At 47.2% G+C, this 21,365-nt stretch overlaps 1 protein-coding gene across 7 annotated transcripts in view; it reads right to left on the bottom strand.

Moving 5' to 3' along the window:
• Positions 1-2,715: 2,715 nt before the first annotated feature.
• POMGNT2 (protein O-linked mannose N-acetylglucosaminyltransferase 2 (beta 1,4-)) overlaps positions 2,716-21,365 on the bottom strand; it is a 29,144-nt gene continuing 10,494 nt past the window's right edge. For 3 of the 7 annotated variants that reach the window (XM_032161910.2, XM_058443531.1, XM_058443529.1), the window contains exon 2: positions 2,716-7,363. In XM_032161910.2, coding sequence (XP_032017801.1) covers positions 5,516-7,258 — 1,743 coding nt within the window. In that variant the 5' untranslated portion in view covers positions 7,259-7,363 and the 3' untranslated portion in view covers positions 2,716-5,515. Of the gene's footprint in view, positions 7,364-13,283; positions 15,316-16,333; positions 18,624-18,865; positions 19,831-21,365 lie in introns of those variants that run through there. The other 4 variants (XM_058443530.1, XM_058443528.1, XM_032161912.2 and 1 more) reach the window with 4 other exon arrangements.

Here is a 21,365-nt window from a genome sequence, read left to right as displayed (position 1 = left end):
TGGGAGGGCCATCCTCCTGTGTAGACATCCTCCCGTACCTTTTAGCTATTTTCAGTTCACAGGCAAAGTGGTGGAGATGAGAGGTGTTCTAGAGCAGGCTTCAGTATCCACTTGCCAGCTTTCTGGCTCCCAAGGGTGGGAGGCTGGCAGAGTGGGGCTGGACTGTGATTCCAGTGCCCAGTCACCAGCTTTGTGATGGTTGAGAGGTGGTTGTGACACTGGTGACAGCATCCTGATCCCTACATCCCAGCTCCATTTGTGGTTCTTGAACTCACAGCCCCAGCAGCAGCCTCTGGGGTTGTGGTGTTTGCAGAATTGTTCCTTGAGGCCCACCCTGGAGCACGCTCCTCCAGCCTTTCCAAGGATTTCTTAAACATTTTCTGTTTTGGAAAAAAATTATAAATTCACAGAAGTTGCAAAAATAGTACAGGGAGGTCCTTTGTACCCTTCACCCAGTTTCCCCCATAGTTACATCTTCCTTAATTGTCGTGTGATATCAAAACCAAGAACTTGACATTGGTACAATATGTGTGATTCCACAGTCCTCTTATCACGTGTGCACTCATCAAACACCACAGCAATTAAGATAAAGAAGTATTTCATCACCACAAAGATCTCCTGCACTCCTATATAATCAACGTACCCCTTTCACTCTCTCCCATTCCTAAACCCTGACAACCACAAATCTGTTCTCCATTTCTATAACTTTGTCATTTCAAGAGGAATGTTACATAAATGGAACCAGCCAGGATGTAAACTTTTGAGGTTGGCTTTTCTTCCACTCAGCACAATGTCCTTGAGACCCATCCAAGTTGTTGATGTATCAGTAACCCACTCCCTTTTGTTGCTGAGTAGTATTCCGTGGTATGGATGTGCCACGGTTTAACGATTTGCCCATTGAAGGACATCTGGGTCATTTTCAGTTCTTGGCTATTGCAAATAAATCTGCTTGGAACATTTGTGTACAGGCTTTTGTGTGAACATCATTTTCATTTTTCTGGGGTAAATGCCCAGGAGTCCAATTTCTGAGTCGTAGGGTAAGTATATGTTTAATTTCTCAAGAAACTGCAAATGTATTTCACAGAGTACCATTTTACATTCTTACCAGCAATGAATGTAAACCCAGTTGCTCTGCATGTTTGCTGGCATTTGGTATTGTTGCTGTTTCTTATTTTAGTGGAGGCATGGTTGAGTCTTCCTTCTCCACCAGTGTCACTATATTTGAACTTGGAAAATGGGAATGATTTGGGGATATTAACCTCATGGTTATACAGTAATCCACCCCCACCCCCATTTTCCATTAGTTGGAAAAAGTAGCATTGCGAAATATTGTTTATCAGAAATTCAAATTGAACTGGGTGTCCCCTATTTTTGTTTGCTAAATTTAGCAACCCTAGGAAAAGGCTGACCTACCCGAACCAGTCAAAAGTCTGAAAGTACAACACTCAAAAACACATCATTTGATTATTTCCACTAGATGTAAGCTCCCAGAAGGCAAAGATTACATCTTCTTGTACTTTTTATTTCCAGGATCCAGGATAGAATTATCTCAAATTCTAAATTAGTTGTGTGTGACTTCATGAAATTTTTTCGAGAAGAGAAACTCCTTTGGTTAAAGGACACACAGCTTTCTGACTATACTGCTGTTTGGAAGGGGTGTGTTTTTTAAAATGTTAATTAGAATTTATTTGGTTTTCAAAAATTCATATATAAACATAATGGAAACAGAAACGACACAGGAGGCTTCAGACCACATCCCTTTAGGGTAACTACTCTGCCCACCTGCTTTCCCACAGGCTCAGTATGGCCAGAGCTGACTGCGAGGCTGGCTTTATGCTGCTGCTGTGGTGGGACCTGGGCCCCACAACCTGTACCCTCCTGAAGGGAGGCCCACAGTGCCGGTCCACAGGTCGATGCAACCTTGGTTCGCTGCCTCTGGTGCTGACTGCAAGGGCCTGGCCAGGCCATCATCATCACCAGCGCTGTGGACTGGGAGGGTGCAGGGCTGCACTTCTGCAGAGACCAATGGTGGCAGCAGGAGGCTGCCTCCCTTCTTTCCTTCCCTGCATCTGGAAGAGGACTACTTGGAGGCCTGAAACTGCCCTCCTGTCCTGAAGGGTGGAAACCCTGGCTTAACTAGGTCTTCCGTCAGCTGTGGGCCACATGGACTGTCAGGCAGGGCCTGGTGCAGAGGTTGGTGCACCTGGACAGCCTGACTATATCGGGCTGTGGCTGACTGGAACAGCTGGAGGCTGGTCAGGGGCTGAGGAACACCTGAGGCATTCCTTATGGGTTTAAGTTCCCACATGGGCCCCCTGCCCAGACGTGGCACACCCCTGCCGCCACCCCACCTACAGCCAGAAGGATGCTTTCAGAGCTGACTCATGGTGGAGGTCAGGGGGAAGAGGAGCAGAGGCCAAGGGCTGAGGAGCTCTGGCCCAGGGAGCCCCTGGGTTACTTGTGACAGGCTTTAGCCTAGTAGCTACCTACATATCCCAGACCTCAGCTCTCTCTTGTGCTCTTACCTTCACCTGACTTTGATGGTTAAGATGCAGATTTATAATAAACAGGATAGAGAAATGTAAATACCCTTAATGTTATGTAAGCTCTTATCACTCCTGTATATGTGTGTGTGTATATGAGTCGTAAGAGATTATTTATACATTCATCCCCCTATGAATATGAGGATGATGGAGAGGGTCTCTATCATGTAGGGATGTGTGTGTTACGTGGATGTATGTATGTCAAAACTCATGTAACTCTACACTGAAGATCTGTGTATTTCACCGTAAACACCAATAAATGGTTTTTTAATAAAAAGCAGCAGCAGCAAAAGAAAAAATGCTGCTACTACTCAGTGCTGTCAAGGGGTGGCCTGGGCTGCTGGGCATGGATCCAGCTCCTCCATGGAGCCTGGGGGAAGGAGGCTTATTTCCTAGTGATTGTACACAACATTCTCTAGCTAACCAAAGTCTTGTTTCCAAAGACTAGTCATCAGTGGCATGGCAGAGCGTTCATGTCTTAATGTTAAAGAGGAAAAAAAAGGGGGGCAAAGTTTCACATAAAGCAGATTCCCGATTTGTAAAAAAGTTTGGACAAAGGCAGAGATACATATATTGATGGAGACAAGGAACCATTTATTGAGCTTTTGCTGGGCTGTGACCCACATGACACAAACCCTCATTGAGCTCTCAGCCTGTGAGCAATGCCTTGCAGAGAGGTAAGTGCTTCCCAGGAGACAGTGGTGGGGCCAGCAGGGTTAAGGCTTTGTGGGTGTGACGAACTGGGTTTTCAGGAGAGCTGGCTCTTGGGCTAAGTGGTCTTCCTTTTAAATCAAGGTGTGCCGTACAGAAAGCACAGAGGTGAGTGAATGCACTAATGTACCATGTAAGCAGGATGATGGCTTTCCTCAATGTCCACGGTGCAACCACCATCCAGACCACAATGTTGCCAACCCACAACCCCCTTGTGTCCATCCCAGTCTTTACCTCCCTTCCCGGTAACCACCATTCTGACTTCCATCGCTGTAAGTTTGTATTCCTGTTCTAGGACTTCATACAAATGGAATCATACAGTTAAGTATTATTTTGGGTCTGCCTTCTTTTACTCAATGTTGTCTGAGATTCACTTCATTCTTTTTAAAATTGTCATGTCCATTGTATGAATATACCTGTTGATGGACACTTGAATTGTTTATGGTGTTTGGCCATTAACAGTAGAACCATGGACATTTTAAGACATGTCTTTTTGCTGAAATAAGCACTCATTTCTCTTGGGTATATCTCAAGTGGAATTGCTGAGAGATAGGGCAACTAAGTGCTCGGCTTCAGTAAAAACCACCAAATGGTTTTCCAAGTGGTTGTACCATTTCACTCCAGCCCCAGCAGTGTATGAGATCTCTGGCTTTGAGCTGAGTCTTGATGTGTGGATTCTCATGGCGGTTTATGGTGGTGGCAGATGGAAGCTGCAGTTAGAGAGAAAGATATTCTGGGTAAAAGGAATGCCATAAAGATCCATGGCGACCATGAAAATGCACCACTCAGATCTCCTGCAGCAGGGAACATGGGATGGCCCAGCTGCCGTGCTGAATCCAAGGTACTGACGCTGAGGCCACACTTCCCACTGTGGCTCCCAGGTGATGACTAGCACTGGGGGGTGGGGGGGAATACTTATCTAATGGACACCTTTGGCTCAAGAACTCCCTGATCAGCCTGCTGAGAAGTTCTCAGCACTGAGCTACAGCCTGAGGCTCTACCTCCTCTCTCCGGCTTCTTTCCCTCTCCCCCTTACAGGAGTCAGACCTGCAGCAGGTCTCCCCAACAATAAAGGGCCAAAACTCCTCTTTCTTCAGGACAGATTTTATCTTGGGCTTTCTAGCTCTGCTCCCATGGAAGCCAGACAAGCCAGTTAGCTGAATGTCAGGTACGGTATTAGGCCAAAGTGCCCATGGGAGTTTTTGAGTTCTGATTGATAAGCTACACCTGGGCTGGAAGGACAAAGAATAAGCTACACCATCTGCTAAGAAACCATGGCCTTAGGCTTCTCTAAGTGCAGAAACTCATAACTGGGCATGTCCCTTGAGGGACCCTGGGAACTGATTGTGGGTTGTTGAAAACATGTTGACTCCTATGGGGCATGGGCTTCTGAACCAAGGTGGCCCTCAGGACTACTGATGTGAGGACTGCTCCCGTGGAAGGGAACTGCTGACACGGCCCTGCTGGCATGCTGGGCATCTATCTCCATCCTTCTAAGAAACTCTGATGCCAGGTATGATCTGTCCAGGTCTCAACTTAATGTCCAGTTGAACCCAAGAAAAACCCATGGTGGATACAGCTCTTCCTCCCCTCAGCCCTCACCTACCTACTTCTAGGCTTTTATCCCATGTAGGTGGAACTGTGATATTAGTCCAGCTAGTCAAGATGAAATCCAACGAGCTTGCTCACTTCGCCGTCCTGGGCGCTTTCCCACTGCCATGTTTCCCAGCTAACAAGATTAAAGGGCACCTGGGTTTTGACGACCAGCTCCCCTTCCTCCCATCCAATAAGAAGACTTGACCAAGATGCTTAGAATCATTTAATCAATGTTCCAAACACACCCTTCACTGGGCTACAGGTAAATTTCACTGGGATGGAAACAGATGAACCACCCAATCAAACAGTACATGATTACTCGGTTTCCAGAAACCTGGATACCAGAAAAACTCAGTAGGAAACATCAGGATCACCTAGCCAAAGGTTCCCTGTGATTCTTTCCTTCCTCCTCTCCTCTTCCTCCTCCCTGCTAAGGAACTTCTCCAGGGGTACAAATGTTCAGGATGGGAGAAGGGGAAGTCAGGTCCCTTATCTCCAGGGCAAAGAGGAGTGCTGTGACACCACACCCCAGAGGCAACAAGATAACGTGGAGGCACAGGCCTGCTCAATAAATAGTTCCCAGAAGTCTCCACAATGGGATTAATGGGCCCAGGGACGCTGAACTGCAGAAGCCACCCTCCCGAGGCCAGGCTGTGGCCCGCTCGCTACGTGCTGCATACCAGCACATCTGCAAAGGGTCCCAGGAGGATCTTGTTGAAGATGCAGCGGACCCACACCAGGTAGGTGGTGAAGGGCTTGATGTTCTCAGTGAAGGTGTGGTTCTGCAGAGCCAGGATGTAAGGCACGTAGGTGTTCTCCCCCTGCTCCTGCAGCCACACCTCGTACTTCACCTCCCTCACCTTCAGGTATTTAAGGTTCCATGGGATCTGCCAGGAGACAGTGAGGCGGGCCTCGGAGGCGCCATGCACTGACGCCTGGCACCGTGCCTCCCGCACCTTGCCTGGATATAGGCCGACCGTCCACTTCTGCTTCCGTGGTCCTGGCCGGCCCTTCACCACGCGCCGTATGGTTTGAATGAGGGATGGGATGTCCACCTTGGTGTCCTGGTAGATTCGGAAGAGCCACTCGGGGTTCCGGCAACAGAGATGCCGTGGGACCTCACGGCTTTGCAGGATACGAGCTTGCTCAGCCCGGTCCAGGTGGGTGATGCCCCCCTGATCCCAGGGCCGCTCAGGGTGTGTGACTGTGTTCTCTGGCATCATGTTCCGCCAGGCTACATACTGGAGGTCCATGCCAGGCAGCATGGCCAGCGTCTTATAGGGAGTGTAGTGGTCGGGATTGACAGCATATGGGAAGAGCTCTACCACAGTTGCCCCACGGGGCAGGAAGAGGGTGGTGACCAGCTGGGCCCCATGCATGCTGACCAGCATGGAGGCATTGCTGACCAGCCGCACGACATCAGCAAAGGCGTGGTCCTCCAGGGACACTGTCACTGTCTTCATCTGGAACTCCTGGGCCAGTGCCAGCAGCAGCTCTGCCTCATTCAGAATGAGTCTGTTCTCGGTTCGGCTAAAGACCAGAATGTACTCCTCGCCTAGGGGCACTCCTGTGTGGCTCACGTTCAGCTTTTCTGCCATGAACCGTGCAAACTGCCGGATCTCATTGCCTGAGACGAGGATGTTGGCCTTTGGGCCCTGGGGCTGCACAAAGCCATATTGGTACCAGGTAGTGATCTTGGAGAGGCCCACAAAAGCATGGGAGAAGCACAGCAGCCGGCCCAGGGTCTTCAGCTGTGCCCGCAGGAGAGGCTGCTTGGGGCTAAGCAGCTTGTAGAGGTCGAAGTGTGCACCCTCGCCCCAGCCCTCCATGAAGAAGAGCCGTGCCTCGTGGGCCAGGCCGGGAAACTGCCGCAGGGTGTAGAAGAGTGGCAGCAGGTCGTCGTGAAAGACGTGCATGAGGTTGTCGGGATTGAAGCGGTTGGCGATCAGGGCCACGTCTGGCACGAACACCGGCTTGGGCATGAAGCGCAGGGCAGCAGCAGGCAGCTCCACGAAGTTGAAGTACTGAGTGTTGTGGTCCTCCACGGTGGATAGGTCAAGCAGGGCTGGCTGGAAGCGCCGGGAGCCCAGGTTGGGCAGCATGACAGAGGTGTTGCCATGGAAAAAGATGAATTCCTCAGCCTCGTTGGAGTAGCAGAGCCACTTGAAGCGGCAGATGCGGTCTGTGTGCGTGCGGCCCGTGCACACCATGTGTGTGCCGCCCTCCATCAGGATCTGCAGTGCCTTCGGGTAGTCGATCCTCAGTGCTGGGGCTGGCTCTGTGGCCTGTCGGCCGAGGGCCAGCTCCTCCTCCAGTGTGGCTGCATGCTCACGCAGCCGCACATGCTTCCACAGGACCGCTGCCAGCACCGACACCAGGAGGGCGTTGAACACCGCCGAGAGGTGCATCCTAATGCCACTGTGGGGCCCTAATGAGATGACGGCCACTGGGAAGCACCACAGGCCAGGCGGGCTTCACCCATCCCTATGGGCATCCTGAGAACTGGCGAAAGCCTGCAGGAGGAGAGAAGGAAAAGAAAAAGGAATTGGCACAGTCTTCCTGGCATCATTACAAGCTCCTGTTATGTGCCAGGCACTGTAGCTAGGCTCTGTGTGCCCGCTACAGCCCTGGATCCTTGCAGCCATTGTGCACATTGGTAGGCGTAGTAGATTAGACCATTTTTAAAATATTCACTCCCTCCCCATCACCTCCATGTTGGAGAGTGCATCCCCACACCTGACTTTGGGCTTAGCCATTTAACTTGCTTTGGCCAGTGAGATGTCAGCAGACAGAACATAATCAAAGGTTTGGAAAGTGTTTGGGCTGGCCTTGCCCTCTTTATGACACTGCCATAAGAAAAATGTATTCAGGCTAACTTGCTGGCCCCAAGAGGAGCGAGATATGCATGAAGCAGAACTGCTCCGGCCATGCCCTGTTCTAGTTCAGCTGATTGCTCATGACTGAGTGGGCCCAGCCAAGAGCAGCAGTGCGATCAGCCAAACCCAGCCAAGATCAGCGAACACATAAGACATCGGGGCTGAGCAACAGCTGATTAAACACCTCTGAAATTCTGGGGCTGTTTGTGATGAAGCACTGCTGCAGCAAAAGCTAACCAAGAGAGGTATCTGTGATGACAGGCCTTAGGAAAATCCCTTGCAGGAGCCTGACATTCCTGGACTCTGGGTAATGACTTTTCCTTAAATGAGAACAACTGGCATTGGAGATCTGTGAACACTGTTCCCAGGTTGCACACCAAGACCCCGGTATGCCGCCTCTGAGAGACACACACACGTATGGTCAGCTAAGCTTTGCTCCTGCTTAAAGCTCCTTTAGAAATCATGCCTGCTGGCTTTTAGAATCCCTTAGGAGGAGGGTAGAAACTCATCCCCTAAGTGGTAAGATAATTGTATCTGGGTATCATCATTGAAAAATGTTTTGTATACTGAGGCAAAAAAACCCAATAGGGTTTTAAATGCCCTCTCCCATATACACACACTGACAGAGAGGCCTGGCTAGGGGTTAGCATTTACTCCCTCTTCTTGTGATATTGTGAAGGGTATCATGCCTGCTCTGGGACCCAGGATTATTCAGACAGTTGAAGAAGCTCATCCTTAGTAACACGGGAGCAGCGCAGGTAACACCTGACACCTGCAGGGCACTGCACCGGGAGTAGCTGCTCCTTTATTCCCTTGTGGCTAGGTCCTGATGCAATTCCTGCCTCCCTGCAATGAAAAGAATCCAAGTGCATCTTGCCTAGAAAGAGAAGGTGTCTTTAGCTAGGTTCCCTAAGAAGTAGAGTCAGGGGCAAGGATTTGAATCCAAACAGTTTGAGAAATTATCCCATGAAACACCTGTAGGGGAGTGGGAAAGTGAGACAGAGAAGGGACCAAAGCCAACATATACAGGGTACATTAATGAGCAGTTAATGCCATGTGTAGCCTTCCTCCCATGATCATATGCTGGATATAGTATGGAAGCTGGGATACATGTCTATCAACTCCTGTTGGGCATTACTTAGTTGAAGGTCATTCCTGGAGGCATGAGATCTCTTCTGGCCTACTCTTATCCAAAGGTTGAGCCCTGACATATGAATATATTATATACTCCCCACCCCCAAATTTCAGGAAATGAGAATTATCCTGACTAAGTATCACACACTCTAGCTTTTTTTTCCTAGTACACTTTATTCTAAGTTCATTAACAACAACAACAACAAAAAACAAAACAAAACAAAAAACCTGCCCATAATCATCTTAATTAACTTTCCAACCTACTCACCAGGTTGGCAACTTACTATTTAAAAAATACTGGTCTACTCCAGATGTTCTCAAGCCTGGCTGATTACTGGAATCCTCCAGAATAGTTGCTAAATAAAAATCCGTATTTCCAGGCACAAGTCCTGGAGGTTCTGATTCAGTAGGTCTGGAGTATGGCTCAGGCATCTGCATTATTTGTTTCTTTCATTTCCTGCCTTCTTGTGAATTACTTGAATTCCACTTTATCAGTAGTGTTTTTGAGTATATCTCTTGATACAGATTTTCTAGTGGTTGCTCTAGGCATCATACTATAATCTGTAACTTATCACAGTCTGCTGGTATTGACATTTTACTTTTCGAGTAAGTGTAGAAACTTTACCTCCACCTAGGTTCTTTTATAATTATCTTATGTGTTTCCTCTACATATAATGAGACCCACATCAGACAGTAATTTTGGCTTCAACTGTCGAGTATGATTTCCTCAAGAGGGAAAGGATCATCTATTATATTCACCCATATTTTTACTCTTTATATTCGTCCCTCATTCCTGATGTTCCAGGTTTCCTTCCATTCCTATATGCCTTCTTTGAAGAACTTCTGTGAGTTTGCTATTCTTTTAAGGTCAATTTCCTGGCAACAAATTCTCTTAGTTTTCCTTCATGTCGAAATGTCTGATTTTAGCTTCATTCCGAAAGGATATTTTCACTGGGTATAGAATTTGGGGTACAGATTTTCCTCTTTCAGTATGTGAAAAATGATGCTGTGATACCTCCTCTGGCCTCTGTGACTGCTGATGAGGAACTGCTACCCTTCGAATTGTTTTTCCCTGGAGGGAATGCATTGTCTCCTGCTGCTCTTAAGATTTTGTTGAGTTTTCAAAAGTTTGACTCTGAGGTGCCTTGGTGTGGGTTTCTTTGGGTTTATCCTCTTTGGGGTTTGCTCAGATTCTTGAATCTGTAGGCTCATGCCTTCCCCCAAATGTGGGAAATAGCCATTATTATCCTTGAAAACTTTTTCAGCCCCACACTGCTCTCCTAGGACTCCAATTACACCAATGCTAGATTAAAAAAAAAAAAAATTGTATTGGCCGGGTGCGGTGGTTCATGCCTCTAATCCCAGCACTTTGGGAGGCCAAGCCAGGTGGATCACGAGGTCAGGAGTTCGAGACCACCCTGGCTAACACGGTGAAACCCCGTCTCTACTAAAAATACAAAAAATTAGCCGGGCGTGGTGGCAGGCGCCTGTAGTCCCAGCTATTCGGGAGGCTGAGGCAGGAGAATGGCATGAACCCAGGAGGCGGAGCTTGCAGTGAGCCGAGATCACGCCACTGCACTCCAGGCTGGGCGACAGACAGAGTGAGACTCCGTCTCAAAAAAAAAACAAAAAACAAAAAACAAAAAATTGTACCGTCCCACAGATCTCTGAAGCTCTGTTAATTTTTTTCCGGTATTTTTTCTCCCTGTTATTCAGACTGGATGATTTCTATCATTCTGGCTTCACGTTCACTGATTCTTTCCTGTGTCCTTTCCGCTCTTGATTGAGCCCATTGAGTAATTTTAAATTTTTGGTTACTCTATTTTTCATATCTAAAATTTCCATTTAGTTTTTATAACTTTTTTTTTTTTTTGCTAAAACGTATCCTGGACATTTTGGTCATAATGTTATGATACTCTGGATCTTACTTAAATCTTCTATTTTAGTAGCTTCTGTTAAAACTGTACTGGTGGGGGAAAGGAGAGCACTGACTCTTTACTGTTGGGTGGGGGTGGGCAACCAGGCTCCCTACTCAGCCTCCACCAACACCATCGTGGCTGGGAGGGTGAAGGATACTCAGCACACAGTGTGTGTTAGGGGGTCAAAACCCAGGCTCTGCAGTTGGCCTCCAATGACACCCTGGGGTGTGGATGGAAGTCTAGGCCCCAAGAGGACTATGGCAGTGAAGGATGTATGTTACTACTAGATGGTCGTGAAAGTCTGGGCTTCCCATCAAGTGGGGAGGCTGTGGGGCAGCTGGTTACCACTAGGCAAAGGTGGAAGTCTAGGCTACCTGATATGGTTTGGCTGTGTGTCCCCATCCAAATCTCATCTTGTAGCTCCCATAATTCCCACGTGTTGTGGGAGGGACCTGGTGTGAGATGACTGCATCTTGGGTTGGGGGGGTTCTTTCCTGTGCTGTTCTCATGATAGTGAATAGGTCTCACTAGATCTGATGGTTTTAAAACAGGAGTTTCTTTGCACAAGTTCTCTCTTTGCCTGCTGCCATTCATGTAAGATGTGCCTTGTTCCTTCTTGCCCTCTGCCATGATTGTGAGGCCTCCCCAGCCACGTGGAACTGTAAGTCCAATAAACCTCTTTCTTTTGTGAATTGCCCAGTCTCAGGTATGTCTTTATCGGCATGAAAAGGACTAATATGCCATCCATCTGGCCTTCACTAAAACTGAGGGGTGGAGGGGGAGGCAATTTTCCCTGGTGTTTTGCAGAAATGGGATATTTACAGCAAAAAAAAAAAAAAAAAACCAGTTTGCTAAACTGTTTCTTCTTCCAGTCCTTTGACAAAAGAGACCAAGCTTCCCTGGGGCTTTGTTTTGTTCTGTGCTCACTGGCATTCCTGGATTGTGGGCTTCTCTAGCACCAGGGTAGAATATATAGGAGGCAAGAAGAAAACCCAGAGAACTCACCATTACGTTGTTCTGTGAGTTCCAGGATCCCTAGTTGGTTCACTCTTTTCTCCACCTTTCAGTTTTCCAGTGTTTTATATATAATGTCCAGTATTTATAGCTATTATTAGTAAAAGGGATGGGGATAAATTTGTCTACTCTATCTTGACCAGAACCTGAGGTATCCTTGGCATCCTGCTTTTTTTTAACCAAGCTCTCAGGTGATTCTGGGGTACAAACAGATTTGAGGAAAACCAAGTAGCTCTTAACCAAAGAAGCAGGCCATGAACCACATTACCACTTACCAGTTTAAAAGCTTGGAAATGTTTTCCTATTTCTTTTGTATATAAATTAGAGTAGGCTCAGTGTTATCCTTATAATCACATCACCATCACTCAGTTGCTTTCTGATACATCTTGAGTCAGGAAGATGATCACCGTTTAGCTGGCACAAGAACCCACAACCCCACTGCCTAAGCTGTGGGCAGCAGTGAGCAGCCTACATGTTAGTTATGCCTTATTAATAGCAACAGCTAGTATAAGTTACTGTTCTGCTTTACTTCACTGCAAAATATCTTTTGGGTTTCAACAACACCTGTATGCCCATAGGAGTATGCTATGCATGTGACTCTCCCCTATCACGTACTATGGGGGAAAGACAAAGGGCCAAATGTTGCAGCCGGAACCCTGCAGAACTTCAGATCAGGTCTATCACTTTGCTGTGTGACACTGGACATGTTGCTATGCCTCTCTGGCTCCTGGGTGCCTGGATGATCAGATAAAGCATCACGCTGACCTTGGCTTCTCACCTGTTTAGCAATCAGCTATGAAGCAGGATGCCAGTAATAAACACAAGCCCAGCGAAGCCAGGATACAAAGGAGTGGCTTCATTTTTTGTTCTCAGAAGGGAGAAAGGAGAGGTGACTCCCACTCAGGCAATCATGTCTACCCAGAACCTTAGAAGATGACCTTATTTGGAAAAAGGCTCTTTGCACAGACAATTAGATAAGAATCTTGAAATGAGATCATACTGGATGAGGATGGGTCATAAATCCAATGTGACTACCCTTAAAAGAGACAGAAAAGGACACACAGAGAAACAGAAGGCCATGTGAAGATGAGGACGAGACTAGAGTGACGCAGTTATAAGCCAAAGAACCAGACTGGATGACCAAAACCATTAGAAGCAAAATAGAAGCGAGGAAGGATTCTCCCCTAGAGCCTTCAGAGGGAGCATGGCCCTGCTGACACCTGAATCTTGGACTTCTGGCTTCTAGAACTGGGAGAGAAAAAATTTCTTTCATTTTAAGCCACTAAATGTGTGCTAATTTGTTGCAGCAGCTCTAGGAAACTAATACAGGGACCATAAGAATTCATTTGAAAAAGGGGTTCTGTGCTCTTAAGAAGGAATTCCATTGCTACAACCACTAAGCAAGTCCTCATTTTACCCAGAGAAGCAATTTGCCCAACGTCACACAGCAAATCAGGAATAAGAATGGAGGTGTTCTAGAACACACACACCTGCTGCAGTGCTGCCTCCCAGTGGGGATGACTGGGGAGACCAGCAGGTCACCAGCAGGCCCAGCTGTGCAGCTTCTGTGTTCAGGTTCTCATGAAGTTAGGTCTCCACTTCGCCATCCACCTGCCTAGCTCCAGGGCCTGGGCCAGTCTGATACGGATGAGCTGCTCGAACTCTCTTGAGGGATGGGGAACTTGTATCTAGGACAGTCAGAACACCTCAGTCTCGGGAAGCCAACTCCATACATTAGTTTGACTTGTGGATTTGCTCTTCTGGAGACAACTTTAAAGGTATCACTGATCAATCAGTAGCTATCACATCATCTCCCAAACCAGCCTGGCTCTCAGCTTCCAATGCACTACTGGTTGCAGGTAGCTCCTAGAAGAGGATATGCACTGTCTGGATAAGTTTGAGGATAAAAAGACAGAAAGACTCAGGTTCAAACCCCAGCTCCTTGACCTACTGCATGTCCTTTCTAAACTCAGGCTCCTCATCAATGAAAATGGGGGTACAGTACCCACCTCACAGGAATGTGGAGGTCAGAAATGATGTATAGTTGAATTTTGTGAATGGTGATACTCAACCACTTTTGACTTATAAAAACCACAATTTCATTCCATCAGGTTCAACCTAACAGATGCAGTATATAGTGGAGAGGAAAATAAAAAGGTTTTAAGGCACCAGATAGCTAATAAAGGGCCACTGGGATATAGACAAAACATTGGCATTTTAAAACATTTTGGACATACGTGGCTGCCTTCATCTGACTCAAAGCAAAAACTGATCGGTGGTGAGGCAGGCACTGTCACTTTTCATCACAGTCATTTGAAACAAAGGATTTTATAGCTAAGCAGGAGAAGATTCCTTCCAAAGAAGATGGAGACAGACCAGACAGTGAACGCTGTCACCATGTCATTGGCACCTTGGGCCTGGTCAGTCGCCAACCCTCTGCTTCTTGGGCGTCCAGGTCGAGTGTACTGACAAGACAACACAATGGACACTATTGCTTCCCCCAGCAGCCACTGCCCTCTGCCCTCTTCCTTTTCCTAACAACATCCCTAGTGTGTCCAGACAGCCACCCTCCTGCTGACACCCACGAGGCTCAGAGAAGCTGAGACCTTGCACCTCAGGTGGACTGTCAGCAAAGCCTACTTCTTCGGCCAGTTACTGGCCCAGCCGTGGCAAGTTACCTGAGTGGGACCAATTCAGCTGAGGAATGAGGTGTCGCATGCCATGTTCCTACCCACTAGACAGAAAAAGAAGGTGTTGTCCTAAGGCTGCTCGCTGCCATCTGCTGACCATGCGGAAACCAGCTTGAGGCAAAGACAGTGCCTAGGACGGCATGGCCAAAGAGATACAGAGGACCCTGGTGACATCTCCGAGCCCCATCTCTGGACATCCTGCTGTGAGAAATGGTAACTCCTCATCGCTGAAGCCAGGTTGGGTTGGGATTTTGGCTTCCCACAGCCAGAACATTCCAACTGGTATGGAGGGAGAACTTGTTTGCAAAGTGTCATGCGTGAGGCAAACATGCAGGGTCTGGCTGCGTCTCCTGTTTCTGAGCTCTGTGCTCTAGCCCAGGGGGATTATTTGGCATCAGTTTCCCCTGGACTCTTCTATAACTTGGGCAAATGAAGCCCCCTCCCTAAGAAACCTTTTCATGAGACATGAAAACAATCAAATAGAGTATCTGTGACAATTTTCTATACAGGTGCCACCTGCCAGTAGGGAACGAGAACTAAGGCCACCAAAGTGTCACAAAACGGGCAGAAGGTGGGCCTCAGTGAGCCCTGCAGTCAGGAAGTGCCAGGCGCCTCCTGAGGAGCAAACAAGTCCTCTGGTGTGGCTGTTTCCTGGAGCTTTCAGAGGGACCGAGATGTGACACCTGAACAGTGTAAAGGCAGGGGCTAGGAGGCAGTCCAGGGAATGTGACCCAAGAACACCACACAGCCCAGTCTGGTTGGAATGGATGGTTCACAAGGAGAAGTAGAGAGAAACTTAGAAAAATCAGCTGAGGGTGTGAAGCCAGATCAAGGAGTTTGAACTGTATCCTATAGGCAATAGGGAGCTATTATAGGTTTTGGAGCAGAGCAGCCTGGAGGTTCTCTGGGAGAAGAGGTAGAAAAACCAGTTAGGAGCTCCCAAGGTCAGTCTCCCCATTTAACACAAGAGAGGAGAGCCTGAGTGTTAGAATGGGGGGCCTAGAAGGGAGCGCACAGAGGAAGCTGGTGGGTCACACTCTGCATGAAGTGGGCACAGGAGCATGTTCCTGATGGCAATTCAGTCCCAACGTCTGCAGAAGATTTAAATTTAAATAAATTCTGATGAACTCAAAGCTCATCCTTTAATAAAACTTCCACTCATTCACATCTTAATGGGCCTTCTTGGTGGTGAGAGAAGAGGATAAAGTCACAGCTATCTTGAGGGCCCTGCAGAAAGGAGAATATAGTGGCGCCCTGACTTCATGTCCTTCATTCAGGTCTTCAAGGCTCTTGTGGAACACAGGCTGAGAACTTCTGGGCCAGCCACAGGTGAGAGGCCAGAGCTCTGTGGCTGCCTTCTTAGCTGGGTTTTAACAGCACCTCCAGTCAGCCTTGTTCATCTCTAGGGGAGTGTCTCTGTGAGCCTAGAAACCCTGCAGCTGAGAAATCTAATTAAACTCAGTGTTTCCTCAGTCTTTTCCAACCCATACACTCATTGATAATAAAGAGAAACTCTCTCATGCCCCAAACTGACGTGTAAAGTTCAGTATCCCCTTCTCCCTCATTCATAAGACTCTCTTCTGCAAAGTCTGCTCCTCAAGACCAGTGGATTCCATCAACCTTTACTATCTGAAGTCGGTATTTTATATCAACATCTATCCATATATTTTACTTTTCAATGTAAAATTGTATCACTGCACATGCTCTTTCAAATAGGCATGCCCCCAACTGGACATTCTCTATACAACTCCACCAGCTAAGAACTACTGTGCTGAACCACACTAAAGTGCTGATATGACCATTTTTGACCAGTGTCCCATGGTCCTGCCATAAGAACCAGCTATCCTTACCACCACCATGGTATGAATAGTTCTTCTCAAGAGAGGACACCTGTGTGCCCAGTAAGACATGCCCTCAGCTGGAGTTCCGACATCTGATCTCTAGGAGGAAAGAGGAGAAGCCAGGAGCTAGAAAGAAACCAGAAAGAGGGAGAGTTCATTGACATTTGAGGTTAGGAGAAGAAAAAAAAAAGGATAAAATAAGAAAAGGGAGAAAAGGTTTAAAGAGAATGGAAATACAGCGAGGAGAGACTGTCTTACCAGGGGGTGGAAAGGAGACCACCCTGAGATCCTCAGCTCAGATCTAGACCAGGGAACTGAAGAGGAACTCACGCTGGGGTGGCAAGGAGGAAGGCACCAGGGAGGAACATGAGCAGGAGGAACAGTGGGAATATTTGTGAGTGTTTACCCTAAAGGAATGACTGGACTGACAGGTGTAAGAGGAACTATGTCAAGCACAGTTCAAACACTTTTTGTATACACAAAATATCAAGGTGCTAATTTCAGACACTGATTCTCCTCCCACAAAGTATCTAGTGATAACTGTCATAGCTAAGGAAATGGTTGGAATTATAGGCGTCCCTAGTTCAGTTCACCAAGAGGGCCTGGAAGCAATGACAGTGCAGTAGCAATCAGTATACCCAGCACCCAGATCTGGGCTTCTAAAAATCTTTCTCTACAAAAAGGAACCAGAGCTCCTTGCAGAAATGGTTTATTCCAGGGCTAGGGCAGGGAAAGTACAAGACAAGCTTGGAACATTTTGTAGTGCCAGAATGTAAAAGTATTGAAAAAAAATGATGGGGAGACAGTGAAAAGGCACAGGAGCCAGCATGAAAGAGCTCCCAACAGCTAAATCTTGGATAATTTTAGTACCAAAATTAAAAAGTAATAGTAATGAATTATAACCCATAGAATAAAATATCCATGAGTCAATATTGATATGAATAAATAATTAGGAGAGAAAGGACAGATCTTCCTTAGAGAATTCCAATTAAAAAATGTAGAGGCAATCATGGAAATAGAAGATCACCATTTGGCAAACATCACAGTAATAACTGTTGCAGGCAAGATCTGCTGATAGATGCTAAAATTAGTGGGTGAAAAAGTATGATGAGAGAATATTTGCATAGTCTCAAAGATTCTTCCCATGAGGTGAACATTAATTACAAAGGTAAAAATAGAAACTACAGTAGAGAAGCCTGGCAGACATGCCCTGAACCAAGTAATCAAAATTAACATCACTTGTAATAACATATTGACGTAATGTACCCCTTTATATGATGCACTAAGACAGGACCTCACTTCTGTGGTTTTCTTGCCCAAAATGCGTAACTTCAATCTGTATTTCTAAATGGGGATCTGTGATTCTCGTTCCAGTTCTAGCTCTGAATAAGGTCTGTAGGTTAGCTAATAGAAAAAACCTTAAACCCAAATTAAGGGATGTTCTACCAAATACCTGGCCAGTACTTGACAGGGCTAATGTCATAAAAGACAAGGGAAGATGGAGGAGCTGCCTCAGATTGGAGGAGACTAAAGAGACACAGCAACTTAATGCAGTGTGGGATTCTGGTTTGCATCCTGGACCAGAAAGGGAATATTAGTGGGACGATTTTGAATAAGGTCTATGGTTTAATGTGTTGTGTGAATTTCCTGGTTTTGATCATTATACTGTGTTCTGTAAGATGTTAATAGTAGGGGAAGTGGGGAGGAGTGGTTTATGTAACTTTTTTGTAAGTCTAAAATGTATTCAAAATAAAAAAGTTATTTTATTTATTTTTAAAATAAATTAGATAAGAAACATGAGTTTTTGTTTTGTTTTGTTTTTTTGAGACAGGGTCTCACTGTTGCCTTGCCCAGGCTACAGTACAGTGGCATGATATCAGCTCACTGCAACCTCAAATTCCTGGGCTCAGGCGATCCTCCCATCTCAGCCTCCCAAGTAGCTAAGAGTATGGGCACGGGCCACCAGCCTGGCTAATTTTTAAATTTTTTGTAGAGAAAGGGGTCTGGCCATGTTGCCTAGGCTGGTATTGAACTCTTGTCCTCAAGCAATCCTGCCTCAACCTCCCAAAGTGTTGGAATTACAGGTGTGAACCACCGAACCCAGCTGAGAACATGAGTCTTTATAAATGTTAATGACATGTAAAATGACATGAATGTGGTTTGCTCTAAAATCCTCCAGCGAACAAAGTAGACAGACAGAACCCGACAGGGGGATACTGATCACTGTGGAGGATGGTGGAGTTCTTTATATATTTGTACTCTTTTGTGTTTACTTGACATAATAAATAAGTTAAAAAGGAAACAATAAAGAATTAAAGAAATCACTATTTATAAATTACAAGAGAATTCTGAAGAGTAAACAAGAAATAAATTGATATTCAGAAAAAACAAAACTAGGCCCTCTCTGGAGAGACGGGAGGCAGATGCATGCCCTATGAGCTGATGCACATTTTGCCCTGATCAAAGAATAGCTTCCAACAGAGGCTAAAGCCAAAACAGACAAACCCAGGGAATATCAGCTAGAAGAGAGGAAAGACTTACCTCCAATGTGAGTGGGCATCTCAGCCACCAGGCATCATCTCTCTAGTGATCATTCTGCCACCTGTCCCTCTCTTAAGCAGAATTGGCAGCAGGTGGGCATATGGGGCAGTGGCCGCAGGCAGGAGTCTAGGGTCCACATCTGGACCTGGCTGACTGTACATGCAGTGGCCAATCCCAGCAAAGCACTGAGATCAGGGCCTTAGGGCAAAGCTCATAAACCAGGAAACATGGGTGGGGGCCTGGTGAGGCAAATTGGCAACTAAGCAGAGACCAGCCTTCGAAACTGGGGTCATGGGGGCTGCTTCTAATTAGCTGCTAAGTCTTCCCAATCCCTCAGTCCCTAACCCCTCCCAACTCCCATCTTCCTATCCCCACTCTCAGGCCCTGCCAGAATAGTGTTGATGGAAGGCAGGACAGACTGGCCTGCATGGACCTGCACTGGGCATTTCAGGTTTCTGAGTTACCCTTCCAAGGGGAAAATGGGAAGAAAGGTTTGCTGGGGATGGACAGAGCAACATTTTGCTAGAAACAGCATGGTGGTTAGAGCATAGGTCCTGGAGTTCTCATTGCCTGGGAGTTTCTACCAACTTTACCACTTACGAGCAGGTAGCCTACACCACTGTCTGATGAATACCCCAATCCCATACCCCTCAGGCAGGTTAGCTTTGAGACATGTTCTACAATGGCTCCCAGGGTTCCCCAGTGGGATTGAGCCCCAGCTGTCCACACTGGTAACAAGCGTGACACACACACTTTTTGGCTGCCTTCCCTTCCTTCTCTCACTTTCTCACTCCCCATTCATGTTTACAAGTCTATTGGGACTGAATACAAATCATCTACTTGCTAAAGAATCCTTGTCTTAGGATCTCAGGATCTCTCCTGGGAGACTTAAAAAAAAAAACAGATCTAGTCCTGAATCCAGAGGAGAACCTTAATAAACATAGATATTACTGTATTTTGTCACTATGGAGACATGGAAAGCCACCCTTGCACTTCTACCTACTGTGAATTAGGTAGCCAAAGTGTGGTAGTAGGAAGCCGACAAGTACTTGGGCAGTCAGTGGTCACTACAAAACACTGTCAGTCTATTTCCCACACTCCTGTGGCACCTGCCCCTCCTCCCAACAGCCTGCATAAGCCAGCCGAACTGAAGGATCACGCAAAATCTTCAGGAAGGTTTTCAAAAGACAACAGATGGAGGCAAGGAGTGTGTTAATCGGATCTCCAGCCCTAAAGAAGATAAAGAGGTCTTTCCCCATCACCACATCGAAATGTTCCTGGATAATAAACACACAATTCTCTAGGAGGAAAATTCACAATGTTGGAGAATAACTGGGCCAAGTTGCTTACTGGGCAACAGACCCAGTGAGTTCCCCTTTCTCCAGGCCAATTTTCACTGCTGTGGGGCTATCACAGCCTGGAGAGGCTGCCAGTCTCACTGACAACAGAACAGCAGCAAGGAGGCAAGGGAAGTGAGGGAGCCCAGGTGGCCCTCCTTGGCCTTGGAGACTGAAGAGACTTGGAGCTAAGCCGCTATCTTCCACAGGACTGCAGCCTGGTCTGACTGACACTGTCTGTTTGGTCCTAATGTCTGACTGTTCAGGGCAGTCTGTGCACCAACTGCCTCCCCAGGGCACTGGCGACAAAGGGATAAGAATTCTTTCAGACTGAAGGCCTCCATGCCCCACTTCATCTGTCTCCTGGCTCTGCTGAAATGTGCAGGGGCCAGGATCCCAGCATCACAAGAAATCTGACTGTGCAGTGACGAGGAACTCCCTCTCAGTCCTAAGCAGCCCACCCTCCTTTGTGCACTTACTCTGAGAGCACAAAAGCAGAGCTGGAATGTGCCTCTCCTGCACCTGCTGTCCGTAATCCTGTCTCCCAGTGAACTCACTTCTGAGCAGTCATGCAAGCTCACCCTGTCTGCAGTCAGATCTGGCTAGCACCCCAACCTGTTGAGCTCCTGCTACGTCTCAGTGCTGCTAGGTCCCTCACACGCATACACAGCCTTGCTAAATCCTTCCTTACCCCTGCTCAGCAGGGTGGTGCACTTTGTCTCCATTTTCCATCCAGAGAGAGGCTCAGAGGCTGAGCCATGTGTCAACAGTCCAGGATTCAACACCAAGCACGTCCACCTGTGCTGCCTCTCAGAGACAAGGGCTGCTCAGATGGAGTCTTGTCATGAGGAGGTGAGAGGTGGCACTTGGAGGCATGGGCCACCCAGGATAATACATTTTGTCTCTACTTAGTGCCTTCCTGAAAACAGAGGCTGATTCTTTAGGATGTGCGAGTGGGCATGAAGGTCCGATGGTCACTGATGCAAAGGACCCCATCGCCCTCTGGGCTTACAGAGCCTCCAATGAGATGGGATCTGTACAGGACAGATGGTCTTTGACACGAGCCATTCCACACAGAGGAAAAAAAACAAACAGATCAGCCCTTTTCCTGCTTGGGCAAGGACATGACAGGTGCCCTAACAAAGGGTCCTCCAGCCTTGCTC

The sequence above is a fragment of the Hylobates moloch genome, unplaced genomic scaffold (assembly GCF_009828535.3).
Source record: "Hylobates moloch isolate HMO894 unplaced genomic scaffold, HMol_V3 SCAFFOLD_8, whole genome shotgun sequence".
Taxonomy (NCBI): domain Eukaryota; kingdom Metazoa; phylum Chordata; class Mammalia; order Primates; family Hylobatidae; genus Hylobates; species Hylobates moloch.
This window is presented reverse-complemented; position numbering and strand designations above follow the sequence as displayed.